Here is a 22,333-nt window from a genome sequence, read left to right on the forward strand (position 1 = left end):
CTTAGCCTTTAAAAGCAGTCCATACTTTCATGTAACAGTGATCAATAATTTAATTTTGTTCACCTGGTAACTGTTTGTTTCCAACCGTTTAGCAGTGCTGATTCTATGTAGTGCCTTATATGTTTGTACATTGCAATTTGAATAAAAAATTAACTGAGAAAAAAAAGAGCTAATTGAATTTGGCGAGTGCAGAGCCTTTGGTTGACAAAGAAAACAAACAGCAGGAGTTGTGTTTGAAAATACTTCTTTGAGACAAATGAACAAGGAAAGGCAAATGATTACTATCAAGCCCATGTTCAAGCGATGCTACAGAGCAGTGCTGACGACAGGTGCTAACTTACACAGACAATTCAGCAAAGTACCTGAAGGACTGAAACGCCGACCGCTGTAAAGAACTTCGAGAGGTTGGAGACGTCTTCCCTTTTAACATCGCTGAAATATTAAAAAAGATGCCCAGGAAATTGTTGAAAAGACTAGTTGTCCTGATGTTGTCCCAACAGACTTTTGTCATTCTCAAAACTAAGCCAACCCCCCTCAGAACTATCAAACATGAGGAATCTCAGACAGCAGTTTCAATTGAAAGGTACATACTTTGACTGTGTCAGAAGTATATTAACTGATGCTGATCTGCTTAACACGCAGTACTATTAACTTAATTTATAAGACACGTTTTTTTTTAGATCATTTAGTATTTTTTAAAGGCCTGATCTGAAGAGAAGAAAATTTATGTTTTCTTTTTATTATGAATTAGAATATAATTTATTTCATTATCTTAAGGAAGCAAATATTCATATTATTATTACAGTATTAGTACAGTTATTCAGCTCTTCCCTGGTGCTAGCCTAAATAAGAACAGTCGTACCTCGTTGTTATGTTATAGACTTGTTTAACATTAAATTAAAATCTATAAGGTTATGCCCGCAATGTTGTGTACATTTTCCCTCGTGGTATTGAAAATCTTTATATTTGTCAAGGTATTGCATTTATTTTAGAAATGTCAGTATTGTGAAAACACTATTATATACACTCACCTAAAGGATTATTAGGAACACCATACTAATACTGTGTTTGACCCCCTTTTGCCTTCAGAACTGCCTTAATTCTACGTGGCATTGATTCAACAAGGTGCTGAAAGCATTCTTTAGAAATGTTGGGCCATATTGATAGGATAGCATCTTGCAGTTGATGGAGATTTGTGGGATGCACATCCAGGGCACGAAGCTCCTGTTCCACCACATCCCAAAGATGCTCTATTGGGTTGAGATCTGGTGACTGTGGGGGCCATTTCAGTACAGTGAACTCATTGTCATGTTCAAGAAACCAATTTGAAATTATTCGAGCTTTGTGACATGGTGCATTATCCTGCTGGAAGTAGCCATCAGAGGATGGGTACATGGTGGTCATAAAGGGATGGACATGGTCAGAAACAATGCTCAGGTAGGCCGTGGCATTTAAACCATGCCCAATTGGCACTAAGGGGCCTAAAGTGTGCCAAGAAAACATCCCCCACACCATTACACCACCACCAGCAGCCTGCACAGTGGTAACAAGGCATGATGGATCCATGTTCTCATTCTGTTTACGCCAAATTCTGACTCTACCATCTGAATGTCTCAACAGAAATCGAGACTCATCAGACCAGGCAAAATTCTTCCAGTCTTCAACTGTCCAATTTTGGTGAGCTCGTGCAAATTGTAGCCTGTTTTTCCTGTTTGTAGTGGAGATGAGTGGTACCCGGTGGGGTCTTCTGCTGTTGTAGCCTATCCCCCTCAAGGTTGTGCGTGTTGTGGCTTCACAAATGCTTTGCGGCATACCTGGGTTGTAACGAGTGGTTATTTCAGTCAAAGTTGCTCTTCTATCAGCTTGAATCAGTCGGCCCATTCTCCTCTGACCTCTAGCATCAACAAGGCATTTTCGCCCACAGGACTGCCGCATACTGGATGTTTTTCCCTTTTCACACCATTCTTTGTAAACCCTAGAAATGGTTGTGCGTGAAAATCCCAGTAACTGAGCCGATTGTGAAATACTCAGACCGGCCCGTCTGGCACCAACAACCATGCCACGCTCAAAATTGCTTGAATCACCTTTCTTTCCCATTCTGACATTCAGTTTGGAGTTCAGGAGATTGTCTTCACCAGGACCACACCCATAAATGCATTGAAGCAACTGCCATGTGATTAGTTGTTTAGATAATTGCATTAATGAGAAATCGAACAGGTGTTCCTAATAATCCTTTAGGTGAGTGTATATATATACGATGGATTTAGGAATTCGCTGTTTACAGTAACATGTTAGAAAAATTCACGAACAGGACAAAGGTTAACAAAAAGGCTTAAAGTAAACACAGAAATATATCCTATGTAGCTTTGAAGTAACACTAAATGATTCAATATTAGTCATACATTATGTACTGTACACTACCATTCAAAAGTTTGTGGTCACTTTGAAATGTCCTTGTTTTGAAATGTGCTTGTTTTCATGAAAACATACATATATTGAGTTTAATATAGCGGGAAAATAGCACTTGAGGGTTGAAAATAAATTATTTTTAATTTAAATAAAAATGGTGTCCTTGAATTGAATCCAATTGCAGGAATTGCAGCCATTCCGACCTTTGGCATTCTAGTTGTCAATTTGTTGAGGTAATCTGAAGATTACCCCTTGCTTCCTGAAGCACCTCCCACAAGTTGGATGGGGTTGATGGGCACTTCAGCTCAATAGAGTTGAGGGCTGGCCACCCTAATATAGACTGAATACCAGCTGACTGCTTCTTCCCTAAATAGTTCTTGCATAGTTTGGTGCTGTGATTTGGGTCATTGTTTTGTTGTACGAGGACATTGGATCCAATCAAGTGCTACCAATAGGGTATGGCAGGGCACTGCAAAATGAAGATCCCCTTTACCCTGTACAAATCTCCCAATTTACCACCACCAAAGCACCCCCAAACCATCACATTGTCTCCACCATGCTTGATCGATGGCATCAAGCACTCCTCCAGCATCGTTACATTTGGTCTGGGTCTCACAAAAGTTATTCTTTGTGTTCATCAATTGTTCTTGTTTAAACTTTGTCTGATTTGTCTGTCCATAACACTTTTTCCCCAATATTCATCTGCCCATCTAAGATCTGAGATGTGGCTTTTTCTTTTGAACTCTGCCAGGCCAGCATCCCGGAGTCACCTCTTCACTGTTGACATTGGGACTGGTGTTTTGCGGGTACTACTTCATGAAGTTGCCAGTTGAGGACATGTAAGGCATCTGTTTCTCAAACTTGACACTCTAATGCATTTGTCCTCTTGCTCAGTTGTGCACCAGGGCCTCCCACTCCTCTCTCTATTCTGGTGTAGTACACAGTTTTGTAAGAGATCTTCAGTTTCTTGAAACTTTCTCACATGGAATTGCCTTCATTTCTCAGAACAAGAATAGACTAACGAGTTTCAAAAGAAAGTTCTTTGTTTCTTGCCATTTGGAGCCTGAAATCATACCCACAATTGCTGGTGCTCCAGATACTCAATTAGTCTAAAGAAGGCCAGATTTATTGCTTCTTTAATCTCCACAACAGTTGTCAGCTGTGATAACCAATTGCCAAAGGGTTTTCTTGTCAATTAGCCTTTTAAAATAATAAACTCGTATTAGCAAACACAACGTGCCATTGGAACAAAGGAATGATGCATGCTGATAATGAGCATCTGTATGCTTACTGTAAGTAAATATTCCCTTAAAAAGCAGCCATTTCCAGTTACAAAAGTCATTTAAAGCATTAACAATGTCTACACTGTATTTCTGATCAATTTGATGTAATTTTAATAGAAAGAAATATGTTTTTCTTTCCACAACAATGACATTTCTAAGTGGCCCCAGACTTTTGAATGGTATTGTAGTGTATGTGGAAGTCTTTTATCACATTGATACTCAGCATAAAAGGTTAATGTTTATAGAATAAATCATGATCTTATTTTAGAATACTGTAATGTGAATTTCTTCATATTTATGTTCAGTCTCATAATTTACTTACAGTGGGGAGAAAAAGTATTTGATACACTGCCGATTTTGCAGGTTTTCCTACTTACAAAGCATGTAGAGGTCTGTAATTTTTATCATAGGTACACTTCAAGCTGGTCAAGAACTACAGGAAATGTATGATCTTTGCAATTGCAAACAAAGGTTTCTGTACCAAATATTAAGTTCTGCTTTTCTGATGTATCAAATACTTATGTCATGCAATAAAATGCTAATTAATTACTTTGTAAGTGGGAAAACATATACACAGCAGTGTATCAAATACTAGTTCTCCCCACTGTATATTAGTAATATAAAACTAAAATAACCTACAGGGCCACACCTTATTATGATATCAACGGTTGACAGTTTTTATGATGACACTAATGTTTGACCAGCCAAATATAATATTTACAAAGGCTGTACTGTTGATCTAAGAAAACCTGTATGAATAGCATGCAGAACTGTGTCAGAGGGTTTAGTTGTATTCTTAAAGGGATGTGGGCTTGTGTGGTTTAGGTGGTAGAGCACGGGGCCTCAATACCAGTGTAATGGGTTTCATTACCACGAGGGGCCAAAATGAACATGTATGCACTCACAAAATGATTTATATGCAATATTAATGGATGAATTATTAGCTACGTACATACAGTTGACAAGGAATGGCAATATATCATAATACATTAAGCTGTTGATTTCATACATACACTCCACTTGAACCTGTAGTTTTGATCTTGTCAAAGGAACATCAGAACTAAACAATCACATTTAGCTATAAATAAACTTTTATGCACAGTCATTTTCTCAGACTAAGTATTCATAAATTTCTGCCCTTCTTAACCATTTTAATAGAATATTCATGGACAAAGTTAACCAATGAGCCTTCTGCTTCCAACACAGCCTAACAGACATTTCCCATTATGTACACAGCTGCATTCAACTGACAAGCCAAGCAATCAGCAGCTTAAAAAAGGCTGAGGAAGAGCTATTGAAATAAATTGCCGTCCCAGTGAAACAAAAGAGTGAGAACAACTAAACAAAGGATATCACAATCCAATGGAAATAATAACATGCTGCAAAGGCAAAAATTTAGCTTTTTTGGATGAATCGCTTTCCTTTAAATTTGTCGAAATATCCTCTTTATGACGTTCAATCTTCTCCAGGATGTGAGTTAGCATGCCGGCCTTTAAGTACACACTCTGTTTCCTCTCCTCTTCATGCTGTTGAGACTTTACTGCTAATGCGATGTAACTGGATTTGATCATAAACTGATCTCCCTTCAGGGTTCTCATAACATGGATCCTGTTCTAGTGTAAAACTGTGATTTTCCTAGGGAGAGTGAGACAGGGAAAAAGGACCACGCGTCTTTGTCAACACAATGTTTGTTCCAGAGAAGGAAAACAATAGGCTTCTAAAATTGTTCTGCATGTTTGCCATTTTTTATCCAAGCACATAAAGAAGCATCCCTAAAACCAGGGAGAAAGTGGGAAGCCAATCTTCAGAAATACCTGCTGGGAAATGAGCTGAAGCGTTGTTGTTAGAAATAGCAGCTAGTAGGAGTCATGAGGTCTTTATAAAGTCACACCGGTGACTTTATATGAAAGCTTTGAAGGCTACGTAAGTCCCAAGGTATCTATTACCAACCTGATTTGTTTTTGGTTTGCTGTAACTTAACTCCTCATACATATGGACATCTTGCTCTCTTTCAGATGGATCTATGAAAACAAATGAAGAATGCAAATGAGACTGAATCCAAACTGTTAAGTAATGATTTGTAGTGTGTGTGGATGGGTGGGTGGGTGGTTGGGTCTGTGTGTCTCTGTGTGTGTGGATGGGTGGGTGGGTGGTTGGGTCTGTGTGTCTCTGTGTGTGTGGATGGGTGTACCATTAGTCATATTAAGATTGTCGTCTCTTTTTCAATTGTGCCCTGGCTAAAAAAGCGGCATATACAGTCAAACACAAGACAAAACAACTTAAAACACAAGTAAAAACTGTTGCGCATAACATGTTTGACTTCGACAAGAAAAATCTCACACCTCTAAAATATAAATACCTGCCTGGTTTGTCTCTTTTTCTTCGCTTCTTTACATAAAATGCAAATCCAACCACTCCCGAAGCAACCGGAAGGAATACGGTAATAATAAGAGACTGGCGAGTCCTCTTACTATCATTATCTAAATACAGGAGAGAAGTGTTTGAACATTGTTTGCTAAAATGAACTGCAACATTACAATTCTTACTACAACATGCTTAAATACAACACTACAGTGAATGCCTGACTACACAGGACAATAAAATAAAGCACAGTATGGATGGGCTTATTTGGGCTGTGAGAATGGCATTCTTATTCAATATATTCCCAACTGTTGGGAGAAAATATGTAATAAATTGTTCATACCTGTCATTTTATTCACCATGCAGGATTCTGGGACATGAAATGTCACATTCTCCTTGGTAACAGGGTTGGCAGCCTCACATCTATAAGAGGTTCTGTTCTCTTTGTCAACTTCCAGAGGGAGAGAGAGCTTGATGAAAAGGTCAGGGCTGCTGGTGTGGTTGAGTATCTCCTCTCCACTGTACAAGGAAAGGGTCACATCTCTCCCATTCTTTACAGAACACTCCACTGAATAGATACCATTACAAGCTGTTGTCAACGTGGGCCTGGATACAGGTTCTGAGAAGGATGTTTTGATTAGATTAAAGAAAAGAAAACACTCTCCTATACGACATTCATACACTCCACATTATTATTGTGAAATTAAATTACAGTGCCTTGTGAAAGTATTCAGACCCTTCACTTTTCCATCGTTTTGTTGTGTCAATTTATTTATATATATATATATATATATATATGTATTATTTTGCCCCATTCGGACAAAGTGAAAACATATTTTTATAATGTATGCCTGTTGAAGTAAAATACTGAACTCATGTACATAAGTATTCAGACCCTTTGCCATGACACTCCAAATTGAGCTCAGATGAATTCTGTGTCCTCTGATCATCCTTGAGATGTCTCTAGAACTTGATTGGAGTGCACCTGTGGCAAAGGTAAATGACTGGACATGATTTAACACACACTTCTATATAAGCTCTTTCATTTCACAGTGTATGTCAAAGCAAAAACCAAGCCATGATGTCCAAAGAATTGTTTCAAGGCATAAACATAGGGATGGTTATAACAATTGCATTGAAAGTTCTCAGGAGCACAGCGGGCTCTATCATTTGGAAGAACTTTGAAACCACGGGTCTTTGTAGAGCTGGCCATCCAGCCAAACTAAGTAAAGTCAGCCAAATGTTTGTGTGACCAGCATGTTATGGGGATGCTACTGAGTGGCATGGACTGGAAGACAGGTAAGGACTGAGGGAAGGATGAATGGAGCAAAATACAGAGAAGAAAACCTGATGCCAAGCACATAGGACCTTAGACTGGGGGCGAAGATTCATCTTCCACCACGGTGATGATACAAAGCACACAAGACAACGCTAGGTGGGTTGGGGACAAGTCTGTGAATATCCTTGAGTGGCTGAGACAAAGTCAAGACTTGAACCTCACTGAACCTCTTTGGGGAACCCTGAAGACCTCAGATCCACCGATGTTCCCCTTAAAATCAGACAAATCTTGAGAGGAACTACAAGGAAAAATGTGAGAAACTGCCCAAATCCAGGTATGTAAAGCTGGTATATGCATAATGAATAAGGCATGGAGCTGTGATTGTGGGCAAAGGTTATTTTAAAAATACTGAATATAGGGTCTGAATACTGAGATACACTACCGGTTAACAACTTTAGAACACCTATATTCTTCCAGTTTTTACTGAAATTCATTCTGTTTATTGTCTTAATGCATAGAACAAATAAATTATTTGGTTTAACATAATATAATCTAAATTTTTACTCATCAAAATTGCCATCTTTTGCAGATATAACAGCCGAACACACTCATGGCATTCCTTCTATAGTGGAAATCAAATATTTTTTGGAAAGTTCTTCTCAACACTTTCGCAGAAGTTCCCACAATTGTGTTGTTGTAGGTTGCTTTGCTTTTACCCTTCTGATCAGTTCATCCAAAACCAGCTTGATGGGGCTTAAGTCTTGAGACTGTGCTGGCCATACCATGATTTGAAGCCAACCGCCTTGTTCTTTTCTTCAATGGTAGTTCTGACATACCCTGGATGCATTTTTGGGTCATTATCTTGCTGTAAGATGAATCTCTGACCAACTAGACATACACCAGAGGACATGGTGATGCTAATACTGCAGCTGTGGTAGCCGTTTTGGTTCAGGATCTCACTCACTCGGTCACGGACTCTGGATCCAGCAAAATACCCCAGACCATCAAGCTTCCTCCTCTATGTTTGGCAGTTGATGTCACACACTGTGGAACCATCCTTGATGAACCAAAATGTCGATAAATCGGTCCATAACACCTTCTTGCAGTGTTAGATAGTCACAGGCAGTGCTTCATGGCCCAGGCAAGCCTCTTTTCTATTATCCTACTTTGCAATGGCTTTCTTACTACCCCTCCACCTCTCATATAATGCTTAATAGGGTGTTATAACACAGTCTGTTCCAACACTGCTTTTATACAGATTTTTTTTTATTTCACTGGTAGTGTATATACTTTACTTTAATAAAATAAATGTGGAGTATTGTGTGTAAAAATGCACTTACTCATAAACATTTTTAAAATGAGGTGTAGACATTTTATAGTTGTCTACATGTATAAAAATAAACGTAAATAAAAGCAGACATTTTGTGCTCTGATCATATGAAACAATTCATCTCAAATTCTAAATGATTGAGTATACAAAATACGTGGGGAGTGTTCAATACAAGATTATCAAATCAGTTGGTGTAACAGGCTCCAAATGTATTCTATAATAGGAATGCAGTATACGGTAAGCAGTGAAACCATTTATTACACCTTACCATACAGAGTGAGTTGATATGTTGTCTTGTCACCTCCCTTTCCATCCACAACATACATCCCTGAATCACTGGTTGTTAGATCTTTGATGGTGAACTGTGCAGTCTGTTGGTCCCACTGAATTCTGTCTTTGAAACTGTCTCTATAGGATGAGTCCATGTTTCCTTTAACCACCACAGCTATAGTACCACCATTATATAATAAAGAGCCACCTTGCTTTACTGGATTAGAAAATGTGATGGATTTTCCAACAACCTGTGTCAGCATCTCTTCACCAGTCTGGCTGGTAGAGAAGCACAGTCCTGTAAGACACAGGTGATACAACAATCAGTTTCATGCATTTGATAGACTATGTTTTTGATGTTTGACATACAAAACTAACATTTAGTTACCTTACATTCACAACATTTTGCATGTTATTGAAAGGTGTTTCAACAAACAAATCACGTAGATATGGTCATTCTTTAGATATTCCTTTTTTCACCGGCGGGTGAATGATGGCAGCATCGCATCTTGAGGACGCACCTGTTTCCCATCACTGTTTGGTTGTGTTCACCTTCTACACCTCACAGATTATTGTTTGTCTGTTTGTGACTGTGCTGGTGCGCTTTTTGCTATTACCAAACAAAATAACGTATATAAAAGACATTTGAATCATTCGTTTTATTTCTTTTTGCCTCTCTTTTAGGCACTTGTTACACTCTCACCGCCCCAGAATAATCCGTCCACCCCGAGGCACTTTTTCTTTTCGTTCTTTTTTTGGATTTTTCCGTTTCTTTTTTCCTCCACACCACTCATCCCGGGATGAGCCAGGGCGGCCATGATGGAGAGTCCGGGCTCCCTGGGCAGGCTACGGAGCTAGAGGATAGACTCCACGCCACAGAGGGACAGATTGCCGGATTGGTAACAGCTCTCAGCGATATGTCTCCCCTGGCAGCACGGTTGGGAGAAGACCCGTGGATTGACCATGGAGTCTAGTCGCGCTCAGGTAAGTGAACTCTGGAGAACTCTGCCTGAGAAATATAACAGCAATCCGGAGGGTTGTTGTGGTTTCCATCACCAGTGTGGTTTGTATTTTGGTGACAAACCACTCACAGAGTACGAGAATGTGACCACGATAATCACTCTCTTAACTAGGCACGGCACTATGGAATGGTGGGTCTGGGGACTTGAGGTCGTTTCCCAATTTCATTTCATTGTTCCGTGCTGTATTTGACCATCCCACAGAGGGTTGGGATGGGGGCGAGCAGCTTATGTGCTTAAAGCAGGGGAATTGCGCAGCCTCGAAGTATGGCCTGTCGTTCCGGACGGTGGCGCCGTCCAGTGGATGGAACGAGCCGGCTGTGAGGACCGCTTTCCACAGGGGATTGCGGACTGCGGTCCAGGTGGAGCTGGCATGTGTGAGCGGTTCCATTTCGCAGGACGTCTTGATGGGCAGCTCCGGGACCGTGACATGCCGTCTGTCTCTCACCCTCTTGGATGGAGCCTGGGCCAGTGGGGTCGGGAATCACCAGGCTCTCCGCGGAGGAAAGAGATCACTGGGGTCGCCAGGGGCTGTGCCTACTCTGCGGGGAGAAGGGGCATTTCCGTAAGGGGTGTTCCTTGGCCCGCAGACTCAGAGCAAGAAGGACCATCATCTGGGGAGTTTCATCTCATGGACCGTCCAGGTGAGTTGACACACTTTCTCCCCAGGACAGAGTACGCTCAAAACTCCCTGCGCCATTCCTCCACAGGTCTGCCCTCTTCCAGGTGGTGCCCGGGTTCCAGCCTCCACTGTGCCCCTGGGTTTTGAAGGTTCCAGTGACATCCAGACGGTGGGTGAGTGTTTCAGCAAGTCAGACAAGGTCTGGTCTGCCGCCCACGTCTGTCTGCTGAGGCAGTCTGGTGTCAAAAGGTGCAGGCGGACAGGCGACGGAGCAATGCTCCGGAGTACCGCCTGGGGAAAAGGTATGGCTGTCCACGAGGGAAAAATCTTTCCCCATTCTGATTTGCCGCAACCCCTGTACTGCTTTCCACACTATTCAAAGAGTCCACCATACAGTAAGCTAAGGTATACCATTATCACCAGTGATAGGACCCATTTTCTTAATCCTCTACATGCTCCCATTTGTCCCAGGCCTTCACATTGTAGGTCCAATTCCACTGCTATGCAGTTGACACACTGTACATGAAAACCAAGCCTTAAAACATCTGCTCTGTCAACCTTCTCCAAAGGTTTGGATGTGGCAACAGGTTGGATGCAGAATCACTTTCTCCAACTAAACATGATTTGGAATTAACAATTATGATCTTGCAACAGCTACACCGCAAGTTCTGGAGAGTCTGAAAATGTTTCCTCTTCTACACTTTTACCAAGCTCTTTTGCTTTTAATTAAACTGCTAGCCCAACCAGAAGGTAAAGGTATTTCTAGTAGAAGGTCACCAGCACACACCCACTGGAGTAGCATGCATTCCCTGGTCCTTGTTGACCTCCATTTGTATCCTGACTTGTACTCCAAGTTTGCAAACCCTGGTCTATCTTATGTACTTTCTCCTTTTATGAGACTATATTTATCCTACAGTCAAGCCACACACTAAACTTCTTCATTAACCAGAGACCAGGCTCCAAATAATAGCAGGTAATTCTTTTTCCTTCCATTCATCAGGCCTTTGAAACTTCCTTCCTGAGACTCACATTGGCCCTCATTGATCATTATTGCGTAGAAACGGGGGTATATGTTGGCGTAAGATTTTGCTTACACTCCTCTCATCGCCTGATTTATGAAACTGTGCGTACCTTTAAAATCCAGGTGTACGCAATACCTTCCCTTGATAAATGCCGCGGCTGAAAACGATCGTCATTAGAATAACACGCCTCTATATATTAAAGTCTCCGCTTCCCCCACGCCCTCATTTTACGCCATGGACACACGGAAGACGGCAAAAAAGAGAAACTTCTCTGACGTGGAGATTGAGACGATCACCAGGGAGGTAGAAAGAAATAAAATTGTTTCATTTGGCAGTTTAAATAGCGGAATAAAAGATGATGATGTGATGTGGAGTACCATTCATTCACATTAATAACTGCATGACAATTTGTAATATTCGTCTTATTATTTTATGATATTTATCAATGACGTTTATTGTTATTTAGAAGAAGAATGTCGTTATTATTATTATTTCTATTATTGTCTAAAAGAAGAAGAATGTCATTTTTATTATTTTGTCAGTCTGAATTATATTTTGGTAATTTAAAGCCTTTTATTACTGAACCCAGTCCATGCGCAACTGCCGGGCCTAACCCTGAAACGTCATGTAAAGCGAACAGGCTCGCATCTGAAGGAATACATTTAAGTCAAATCCTTTGGTAAAGTCACACAAATGAAACCTTGAAGTCCATGTTGCACAAAAATAAACACTGAAGTTTGTAATTATGTTTTTTTTTTTTTTTTACAGTAGGTCATAATATATCACATCTTTTAGTTTGTCAGTGCGTTAGGATTTTCTTTTCTGCGCTATTAAGGTTTCATTTCTCTCCGCCATGTGCATGTGCAATATGTTGTTGTCATCCATCCACCAAAGATCACTCCAAATATAACTATTAATACTGTTTTATTTTGGCATAAGATCAGTGCACGAGGGAACAGCAGCAGGGGCTGAGTATACGGCTACACATTTTTTACTTGAGACAGGTCAAAATAAAAGTCCCGTCTCTTCACACATGCGCACAATTAACTTTTGCACAATTTTGGGTATACAACAGTCAGTATCACAATTAAACAACATAATATAACATAAATGATGAGAACATATAACTCAACATGCGCATTTCCGCACTAACTCAAAACGTGCGTACACCACCTCCTGAGCTGGCGTAAGATTTGAGAGTGCTGTACGCCAACGTCCATATTGATAAATCTCAAAGTCACCGTGGTTTTGGGTGTACGCCAGGTGTACTCTGGAAATTTGGTGTACGTACTTTTGATAAATGAGGGCCATTGTTTTTAAAGCTAACCTTAAGAATTAAGAGCTCAACTACACTTCTAGACTTAAATTACAATATGAATTATATTTTTTTATAAATAGCTGTATAAGCAGAATATTTGTATTTTATATATATACTTTATATACACATAGGGTAACATGGGGGAACCCCCCCATCCCCAATGATCAACGTCTAATTGCTGACACAAAATAGCAACGTTTGGAAAGAAATGTGTACATGGAGATGGCCATGCTTAGGGGTAACAAACTATAAAAGACAATAAATGGCCACAGTTTATCATTTTGTATTATTTAATAAAATTAATTAATAAAAAAATAAAAATTATCAAAATTGCGCTTTATGAAAGATGCCCACTTCCCTGGGGTACGTTGCCCCCCTAATCTTCTCTATGGAAGATAATACCATAGAATTTGTGCCCCTCTTTTGGTACCTCACCTGCATATGAGTTACAATGTACATATTAGTATACTTGAAATATTCCTTTACAATATTTGATTAATTAAGGCATTTTAATTGGAGAAAAATTTAAGCCAGCTCAAAAACTGTTGGCGTTCTTTATATAATTGAGCAAAAGTGACAGAAAATGATAAAGCACCCAAATAACTAATAATTTGGCTCAAACATAAGAGTGAGCAGTAAACTTTCATTTCACCACAAAAATGTCTCAAACACAAAATATTTCTATGAGTAGTATGATATCTACTAAAAGACAGGTGACAATAAACATTTTAAAATAACATTCATAATGAGGCATTTATGCACTGCAACCCTACTATAATATCCCTCTCTGTGTAGTTCTACTATTATATTTCCTCTCTGTGTAGTTCTACTATTATATTTCCTCTCTGTGTTGTTCTACTATAATATTTCCTCTCTGTGTAGTTCTACTATAATATCCCTACTATAATATGTTCCCACTCATTCGGTTGTTTCCATTAATTGGTCACCCGTCTGAAGGGGCAACTACAAATAGCCTATTGTTGACTGTACTTATTACAATACAACTTAAATATTATTTTTATACAATTATTTGTACTTAAATACAACACAAATGGTTGCAAATCATACATTACAATACATTTCGTCTGGGCGCGCAGATATGATTTATCACAAATTAATTTTAACCACACAATATAAACCATACAATCTTCTTAGCAAACACTGCATTAAAGTATGAGAAACATATATTTTGTATTCGTTTCAGAAACTGAGCATATCCTTCTCGGACAGACGCAGGCGCAAACGTCTGTCCTTAAAAAACGATATAAATTCCAATTACTGTATTAGTGTAGGTACATGTTATCCAAAGTACTTTAGTTGTAGATAATAGTAGCATACGTACCGACAATAAATAGTAGATGTGTCAACCACAGTCTTTCTTGTTGGCTTAATTTCATTATGGACATCATCCAAAGTAACAGCGATCAACAGATGTCAGGTTTCGAAGGCAGGGAAGGGGTTCGGTGGGGGGAGGCTGCTACAGTGTTGAAAGTAGCTTTAACGTTTGAACTAGGCTGGAAATATACGTCCAGTAGATGCATGTTTCATGGTGGGAACTCTGTTTATTGAATGGGAATAGTATTAGTTGATTTATAAAAAATATTTATTAAAAATATTCGTTCTAAGTTATACCTATCTATAAAGACAAGTTCTGTACTGAGGTGAAGTTTGCTTTATATTAAAGATTCGGACTTTGATCGTCAATACCTCACCAACGAAATCTGACAGAAAGAAACAAATTACATATTGTGAATCTGCTGGCGACAGCGAACAAGCAACATTCATCTGTTGCGCCCAATGTTCAAAACACGACTTTATAGTCATGTCTATGGCAGATTAACCTGTCCATGAAGTTAATGATCCACTTTTACACAGCCATCATCCAGTCTGTTCTCTTCACGTCCATCACTGTTTGGTTTGGATATGCCACGAAACTGGAAAGGAACAGACTACAACGGAAAAGTTGCCCTTCATCCAGGACTTAAGCAAAACCGGAGTCAGTAAAACGGCAGGAAACATCACTGCAGATCATCACATCCTGGATACAACATGTTCCAGCCCCTCCCCTCTGGTAGGCGCTACAGAGCACTGTATGCCAAAACGAAAAGACACAGGAACAGTTTCTATCCACAGACCATCACTCTGATGAACAGTCAACTTCAGACACTTGCCAGGCACAATCACTGTATAACAACCCAGTAACTCTGACCCTAACATCCACCTGTCTACTACTGATTTTTAAGTAATTCATTTGCATTTTATTGCATTACTTATGTCATGCAATAAAATGCTAATTAATTGCTTAAAAATCATACAATGTGATTTTCTGGATTTTTAGATTCCATCTCTCACAGTTAAAGTGTACCTATGATAAAAATTACAGACCTCTACATGCTTTGTAAGTAGGAAAACCTGCAAAATCGGCAGTGTATCAAATACTTGTTCTCCCCACTGTACATCAATTACTAATTCTCCAAGGGTATGCAAACTTTTAAGCCCAGTTGTGTGTGTATGGAGGCAGGAGCATTCCCACTTGATCATGGCTCAAAAAGGCAAAACATTACTGTAATGCCAAACACGAAACAGAGTGACATGCACCACATTCATTTCTCATGTTTAACCTTTGGGTCTGGGGCTATGCTTGTTCCCAATTCCTGGTTTCTTGTTTCACTCCAAACTCTCAGACTAGCAGGAACCCAGACATGAGTAATATAAAAAAATGATTAATTCCTTAAATTGAAGGACCGAAAGATGTGAAAGTGATGGCAGTTGTCCAAAAAGTCCCAAAAATATATCAGTTGATTATTTTGATAAAAGTTATTTGTGGTCTGAGCTATTAACACAATTTTATGTAATATTGTGTTAGAAATTATTCAGAATTTCCAAATAATTTAAAACTAATATATGTTAATGGTAGAGCAGCTGTCCCTAAAGCTTCAACAGTTGGTTATTTTGCTAAAATGTTTATTGCGCTTATTCTTCCTAACTGGACAGATTGACATCCCTGAAGTCAATCAGTACAATCAGTACTGTGATGATTATGTTGTCCCTTATTTTTTGAGCAGTGTCTTGTTTTCTGCCATGATTTGTCCGGGTGTGTGTGGGATGGGAAGGATGCTTAGCTTGGTAGGACAAGGAAAAGGATGAGGGTGTGTTTTTACTACTTTCCGCTGTTAGAAATCGGCGGTTACGTATAGTGGTCAAATAATGTAGGACCCGTATCATATTGAGGGAGAAGTTCACTCACGTTTATTGGAAAATTGCAGCACAGATGTCATTCGGTGAACGTTCCATTATCTTCTCACTGTAATGTTAGCTTATACATTGCCAGCTAGCCTATACATTAAGGGCGTTTCTACATAGCAAAGATCAGGTTTCCAAGACAGTAACCCCCATGCCAAATGGTCAATGTGAACATTCCTGGGGTTTTCAGAGCGCAACCTACAGAGAGATAATCTAAACAGAGATGTTTCTGTTGTTCTCATTATCTAGGCACATTAATTTCCGATGAAACGTACATTCATATTGTAATTGTTAATGCTCAGATTCCACACCACATAGTAGAATAATACTGAACACATCAACACTATGAAATAACACTTATGAAATCATGTAGTAACCAAAAAAGTGTACAACTTTTATTTGTAAAAAAAAAAGAAAACATGATATATTTCATATTGTAGATACTTAGAAGTTCCACCTTTTGTCTTTATGACAGTTTTCCACACTCTTTTTCTCTTTACCAGAATAATTCATTCAGATTTGATCAATTGTAATACCTGCAAAAACTGGAAAAGATACATATAAATATATTCAGTGAATGAGAAAAGTATTCAAACATCTGACAAATTCTCCCATATTACTGCAATACTAATGGTATTGAGATTTCATTGTTAGATATATTATTTTATAACACTGAAAATCTAAATGCATTATTCTAAGGTGACATTATTTCCATGTTGGGAAATATTTACTTTGTAATGCTTTGTAAATGAAAATCCTCCAGTATGTTACTTGTTTTTTCTTGCTTCATCCATACTTTTGCTCTGTCCATTCTTCCTTAATGTAACATGGTGGAAGTGTAGAGGAAACAGACGCAGGCTGACCTGAATTTGAATAGATGCAAAGAACAAACTGATATAACACAGAGGGGCTGAAGTTATAACAGCAAACCGAAACTCACCACGTACATGCAACAATTAGCAAAAAATAACCGACAACTGGGGGGGAGCAGAGAAGAAACATTTATACACATATTGATGGGATGATTGGACCCTGGTGTGAGTGATTGAAGACATGTGACAATTAACCAATCCGGGAAGTGTTTGTGGAGTGATGTGAACCAGGTGTGCATGGCACGATGGCGATGGGGGGTTGCGGTTGGTGGGTGTCCCTTTGGTTGATGCCTGGCAATGTGGTTGGATTGATTTCCTGCCTGTTGGGCCCTGTCCGGGGCCTCCCCCGGGTAGGGCCACAGTGTCACCGGACCCCCCCCGTCTCAGTTTCCAAGGTGTTACGCTGCTATATTATTGTGCTGGGGGACATGAGGGATGTACTACTAACTTTTCTCAGTTTCCTCCAATTTTAAATTTTAGAAGGAGATGAGGTCCTGGTCCACACCTGCGGATTACCTGGTTTGGGGGGACCGTTGCTGTTCCTGTCCTTGTCCACCTGGTCATACTTCTGACCTAGTCTAAAATCAAATATACTCTGGATTTAGCCAAGAGAAATTTATTTATTATTCCAATTGGACTCTTAATATCTCACCCGGCACAGCCAGAAGAGGACTGGTCACCCCTCTGAGCCTGGGTCCTCTCTAGGTTTCTTCCTAAAATTCGACCTTCTTAGGGAGTTTTTCCTAGCCACTGAAATTCAACACTACTGTTGTTTGCTCCTTGGGGTTTAAGGCCGGGTGTCTCTGTAAAGCACTTTGTGACAACTGCTGTTGTAAAAAGCACTTTATAAATAAATTTTGATTGATTGATTGATTGATTGATTGATGGCCATCACCGTACTGTGACACTGTAACAAGATGCCATCCCTAAAGCATTATGCTGCCACCACCATACTTCACCCCAGCTTTCCTTCTTGTTAAATGAAAACTATGCTATAGATACATTTCAGTCAGGTTTTAGAGAACACCAAACCACTGAGTCAGCGCTTGTTAAATTATTTATTGTTGTTTAAATAATTTATTGTTGTTTAGGGACAATGACATTTGTGCTATTTTAATTCTGCTTGAATTAAAGCAGCACTACATCTTAGTGCTGCCTTTGACACGATTGATCGTACCATCATATGTGTATGATAACTTGTGTGTGTTATATTATTGTGTTATACGGTGGTGGCAGCATCATGCAAACCTAACACTGCCATTAACTCAACACAAAACCAGTCCTAATCAAGTCAAGTGATTTTTCTTTAATAAACAAGTTTAAAACAATGAGGTGTCTATGAGAGCAAAAAGAAAACCATGTATAAAACATACAGGAAACTAAAAATACTTTCACAAGACATGACAGACACAAAACACTACTTCCTACCCAAGTAATCATACCCACCTGATGGTATGATCAATCGTGTCAAAGGCAGAAAGCACAATGATGTAGTGCTGCTTTGCTTCAAGCAGAAAAGTTATGCTTTCAACAAAGCAAAAAGAAAACCTTGCAATTATGGCTGATGTATGTTTTTATTAATTTTTTTACATTTTTTGATTATATTTTAAAATGACTATATTAAAGTTTACATTTTATGGATACAACTTTGCATAAGACATTTTACCCTATTTGCTTGTTACATTGCTCTAGAAAAGAGCATTTGCTAAACAACTAATATGTAAACCTTTAACTTCTCAATCAGTTCTAATAGAATGAGTTGGTTGCTCGTAGATGGAGTGGTCATGTACTATTTGATGCCTGTCAAAGAAGCCAAGCTAAATGATCTGTGTATGTATGTCATAGTCTGATTTGGGACTACAGCCCTCCTGTGGGGCTGTGGAAGTCCTGAGGCCAAGCATGGTTCATTTAGCCATCTCATCATTCACTGTTGCTATGGATGCTAAGCGTTCAGCCGTTCATGCACCAGCAAAGCCAAGCTAAAGTCTGTTTGTTTGCATCTGCCTGCAACAGGATTTAACATGTTTATCATCACGTTTGCAGAATTGCATCAATACAACGGAAAGTCAGTAGTTGTGAAACAGAGAAGCTGTGGTATTCTTAGGCAACCTTTTCAGTTTCTAGATAATTAAATGCTTTCGGCACTGTTACTAAGGTACAGTATTTCATCACGCTCATCCAAGCTGAATGAAGCAACAGCTGCTTTGTTATCCCTTGAATGAGTCCCGTATCGAGGCATCTAAGCAAACACAAACCTGCTTGGTGGTGTCCATGGTAACCTAACTCTACCAAATGAAAGATAAAAGGTAATTCTATGGAAACCTTGTTGGGTAAAAATGCTCTCTGTCAGTTTAATTAGCCGTGGCAAGAGCTCATCCACTTCATGGACTAATAATTTAGCTGTTGTAGACTATGCTTTGCCCCCACTTTTATACAGTACCTAACGGGAGGTTCACAGAACAAGTTTGTTTCAGTTAGTGTTTGTAAGCCATCATTAACAAAGTAGTATTTCATATCAGTACATGTTCTGCATTATAGGAGCATGTATAAATGTATATATAAATACCTTAGATTTAAACTGCTGAGGGGTTGTCCATTGTGTATGTGTGTGTGTGTGTATGTGTGTGTGTGTGTGTGTGTGTGTGTGTGTGCTCTGATTGATACAGCAGAGTGAGTTGAGACTCATGCTGTATATAACTCTGCAAAGTTATTTGAACAAGTCCAATGTTGGTCTCAAAAACAGCAACCACAAGTACCCTTTATACATACTGACTACAAAAGGTATAGATCTAACAGTTCTTATGTCTCTTAACGTACAACTCCCACAACAACCCCATATCATAATGTTTGTCTCTATCCCCGTCTATGACAGCTTGTGGTTTATCACTTCTCTGTTCCATCTGTGGGCTGTATGTGTTCTCACTCTAATTCTCTTATAGGGCAGATGTATGTATTACCATTCTCACCTCTGTACAGATTCAACCAGACAAGAAGAACTGACACCAAAAACAAGGCTCTGTCTCCTGTACCCATAAATCAACATGTTAGTTCTCCATAGAGAGACTTACATGAAGTGCGTTCAAATAAAGTAGGTAAGACAATCATATGCAGTATTACAATAATTCCAAAACAACCACTATCAGAACATTTTACTAAATGCTACTAAGATACTCTGTGCTAGTCAGGTTTGTGGTAGTCAGATAATTTCTAGTAGTAATGGAGTCTGAAGTTTTGCTGCTCCACCCTCATAAACCCCAGACCTCAGATGGAGGCATAGAACAGAACATGGTATAGTTATCACCTTTTCATAGAACAGATCAAGTTATAGTTATAGTTGTCTTCTGTACTGTTGATTAATTGAAGTGCATTTACAGATCTTTCAACTGTTTGACTGTTCTTTTTTAATGTTAACTTACATTAAGTTGATTAACCACCTGTTACAAAATTAATGGTAAAACAAGGTAAGAACTGAAATCATTAAAAGATGCTTTTGCTTCTTCAAGGGTTATTATTTAACTGTGTCGCCCCCTATTGGTCAGAAGACTGGCTGATGTCACAATACAGGGTGAGACCAAGCGTGCCGCACAAGCCCTGAAAAGTGAAGCCAAAACGTCTCGATCGCCCCCTGGTGAGTGGTCCCAGTTTAGGTCATAAACCCCGCCCTCCCCATGTTATTCAATGGGACGCGAGACCAACTAAACAATTAAATTACCCTTCAAATATATTTTTTCTGTCATTTACTGTAGTTTGTATCACGCTAATGTAAATTCAAGAGTTTGTTTTTAAAATAAGTTGGTTTTTAGTAAGTTATTTAATGCTCTAAAAACGGTGGTGTGACGTCGTGATTCACAGCTGTGATTGACAGCTATCTGAGCCGAGGAGCCACTGAATCTTCGGAGGACTGAGGAGATTGGAACTTTACATTTAATCTCTAAATTTCTATAATTTCACACGGACATAATGGGTTGTTCTGCAGTACATTGTGCTAACCGATCTGGCATTTCCAATCGATCTTTGAATTTTTTTCGGTAAGTTAAATTTATAAGCTATTTAATTAGTAAATAAATGTAATGGGCTAGCTAACGTTAGCTAAAAGACAACAAGCCTCGTTAATAGCCATGTTAAAAGCTAGCAGGTAATCGTTAGCTAGAAGTTACCAATTATTTTTGTATTAGGCCTATGCTAAATTAAGGTTAAACATGATGTAAGTTAGGTTTATAACATATCGTCTAGGTTTAACAAGCAAAGGTTGTACTGTACTTGGACTTGCGATTGATTACGGTATGCGCATTCTGCGAGGGAGAGTGAGGGCAGGGCACAGGGGTGGGGCCGTTGATTTTGCTTTTTACGGCTTTACTTCCTGCTCGCTACTGCGCATAACTACTGCGCAGAACTGGTCCCAAGATCGCTGTCTGCTCAGACGCAAGTCCAAGATGTCAGCGCTGTATCGGGACACTGGCGGCTTCAGTTTTCACCAATGGGTACAGTCTATGGGTGAGACACAATCATGATTTCCTCCACAGCATCATCCACTTCCTGTTGTATAAACATGTGGGTGTTTTTTGTATTCTAGAGGATGGAAGAAGAAATTCCCAGCGAAACATTGGCGTATCACAATGTAGATAAATTTGAACTTGACTAAATAACACATGACACACAGGATGGTAAATTAGTTACTTATGTTTATTGACCAAATGTAATCGGCAGTAAATATAAACGTACATGCCATATTGACATGCCATAGTACATTTAAAAAATACATATTTTACTCATTTGGAAAAATAACACAGCCAAGACCTAATAGCAGATAAATGTTAAATACAATTTTGGTAACACCCTATGTAGGTTACACCTTACAAAATAGTTCATGTAACCTGGATGAAAGTATACAAATATGCATGTTAACCAACCATTTCCATCCCTGTTGACTCATGGAAATTATTTACATTCTAATTGCAATTCTCTTCTGAGCTTTTGAGTTAGGAATTTGTTTATTTTGAATTTGTTTATTTTCTGAATAGACTGGAACTAAAACGAATTAACCTCACCCAGATGCGTTGCTAGGATCACAATACATTCAGGACAGAAATTAAAGGGTTTTGTTGAATGTACATGCTGGTGGCCTACATGTATACTGTACATAGGTCATAATGCGTGATTGGAATTATAGATGAATAGATAAGGTGCAATTATTTTAGATTTTTGGTCAATATGAGATGGGGGTTTTCATAAAAGATCTGGGGCTATAGCTCCGGAGACCCAGGCCTTCCAATACAGCAGTGGTATACTGTATGTGTACCAAAGG

General features: G+C 39.1%; 1 protein-coding gene across 3 annotated transcripts; it reads right to left on the reverse strand.

Moving 5' to 3' along the window:
* Nucleotides 1-4,292: 4,292 nt before the first annotated feature.
* On the reverse strand, nt 4,293-14,901 carry LOC105029328 (SLAM family member 5). Of its 3 annotated transcripts, none has more exons than XM_013140697.4 (7): nt 14,755-14,899; nt 14,256-14,471; nt 8,931-9,230; nt 6,397-6,672; nt 6,056-6,172; nt 5,643-5,713; nt 4,293-5,327 (listed from the first exon to the last, which is right to left on the reverse strand). In XM_013140697.4, exons 2-7 carry the CDS (start codon nt 14,320-14,322, stop codon nt 5,214-5,216), a joined length of 945 nt encoding a protein of 314 aa, XP_012996151.1. In that variant the 5' UTR covers nt 14,323-14,471; nt 14,755-14,899; the 3' UTR covers nt 4,293-5,213. The 3 variants fall into 3 exon arrangements, 2 of the variants coding, with proteins under 2 accessions (XP_012996151.1, XP_012996150.1); XM_013140696.4 differs by having other exon boundaries at nt 14,621-14,899; XR_829470.4 differs by having other exon boundaries at nt 6,052-6,172; nt 14,256-14,901.
* Between the last annotated feature and the right edge of the window lie 7,432 nt (nt 14,902-22,333).

Source organism: Esox lucius, chromosome 25 (assembly GCF_011004845.1).
Source record: "Esox lucius isolate fEsoLuc1 chromosome 25, fEsoLuc1.pri, whole genome shotgun sequence".
NCBI lineage: Eukaryota > Metazoa > Chordata > Actinopteri > Esociformes > Esocidae > Esox > Esox lucius.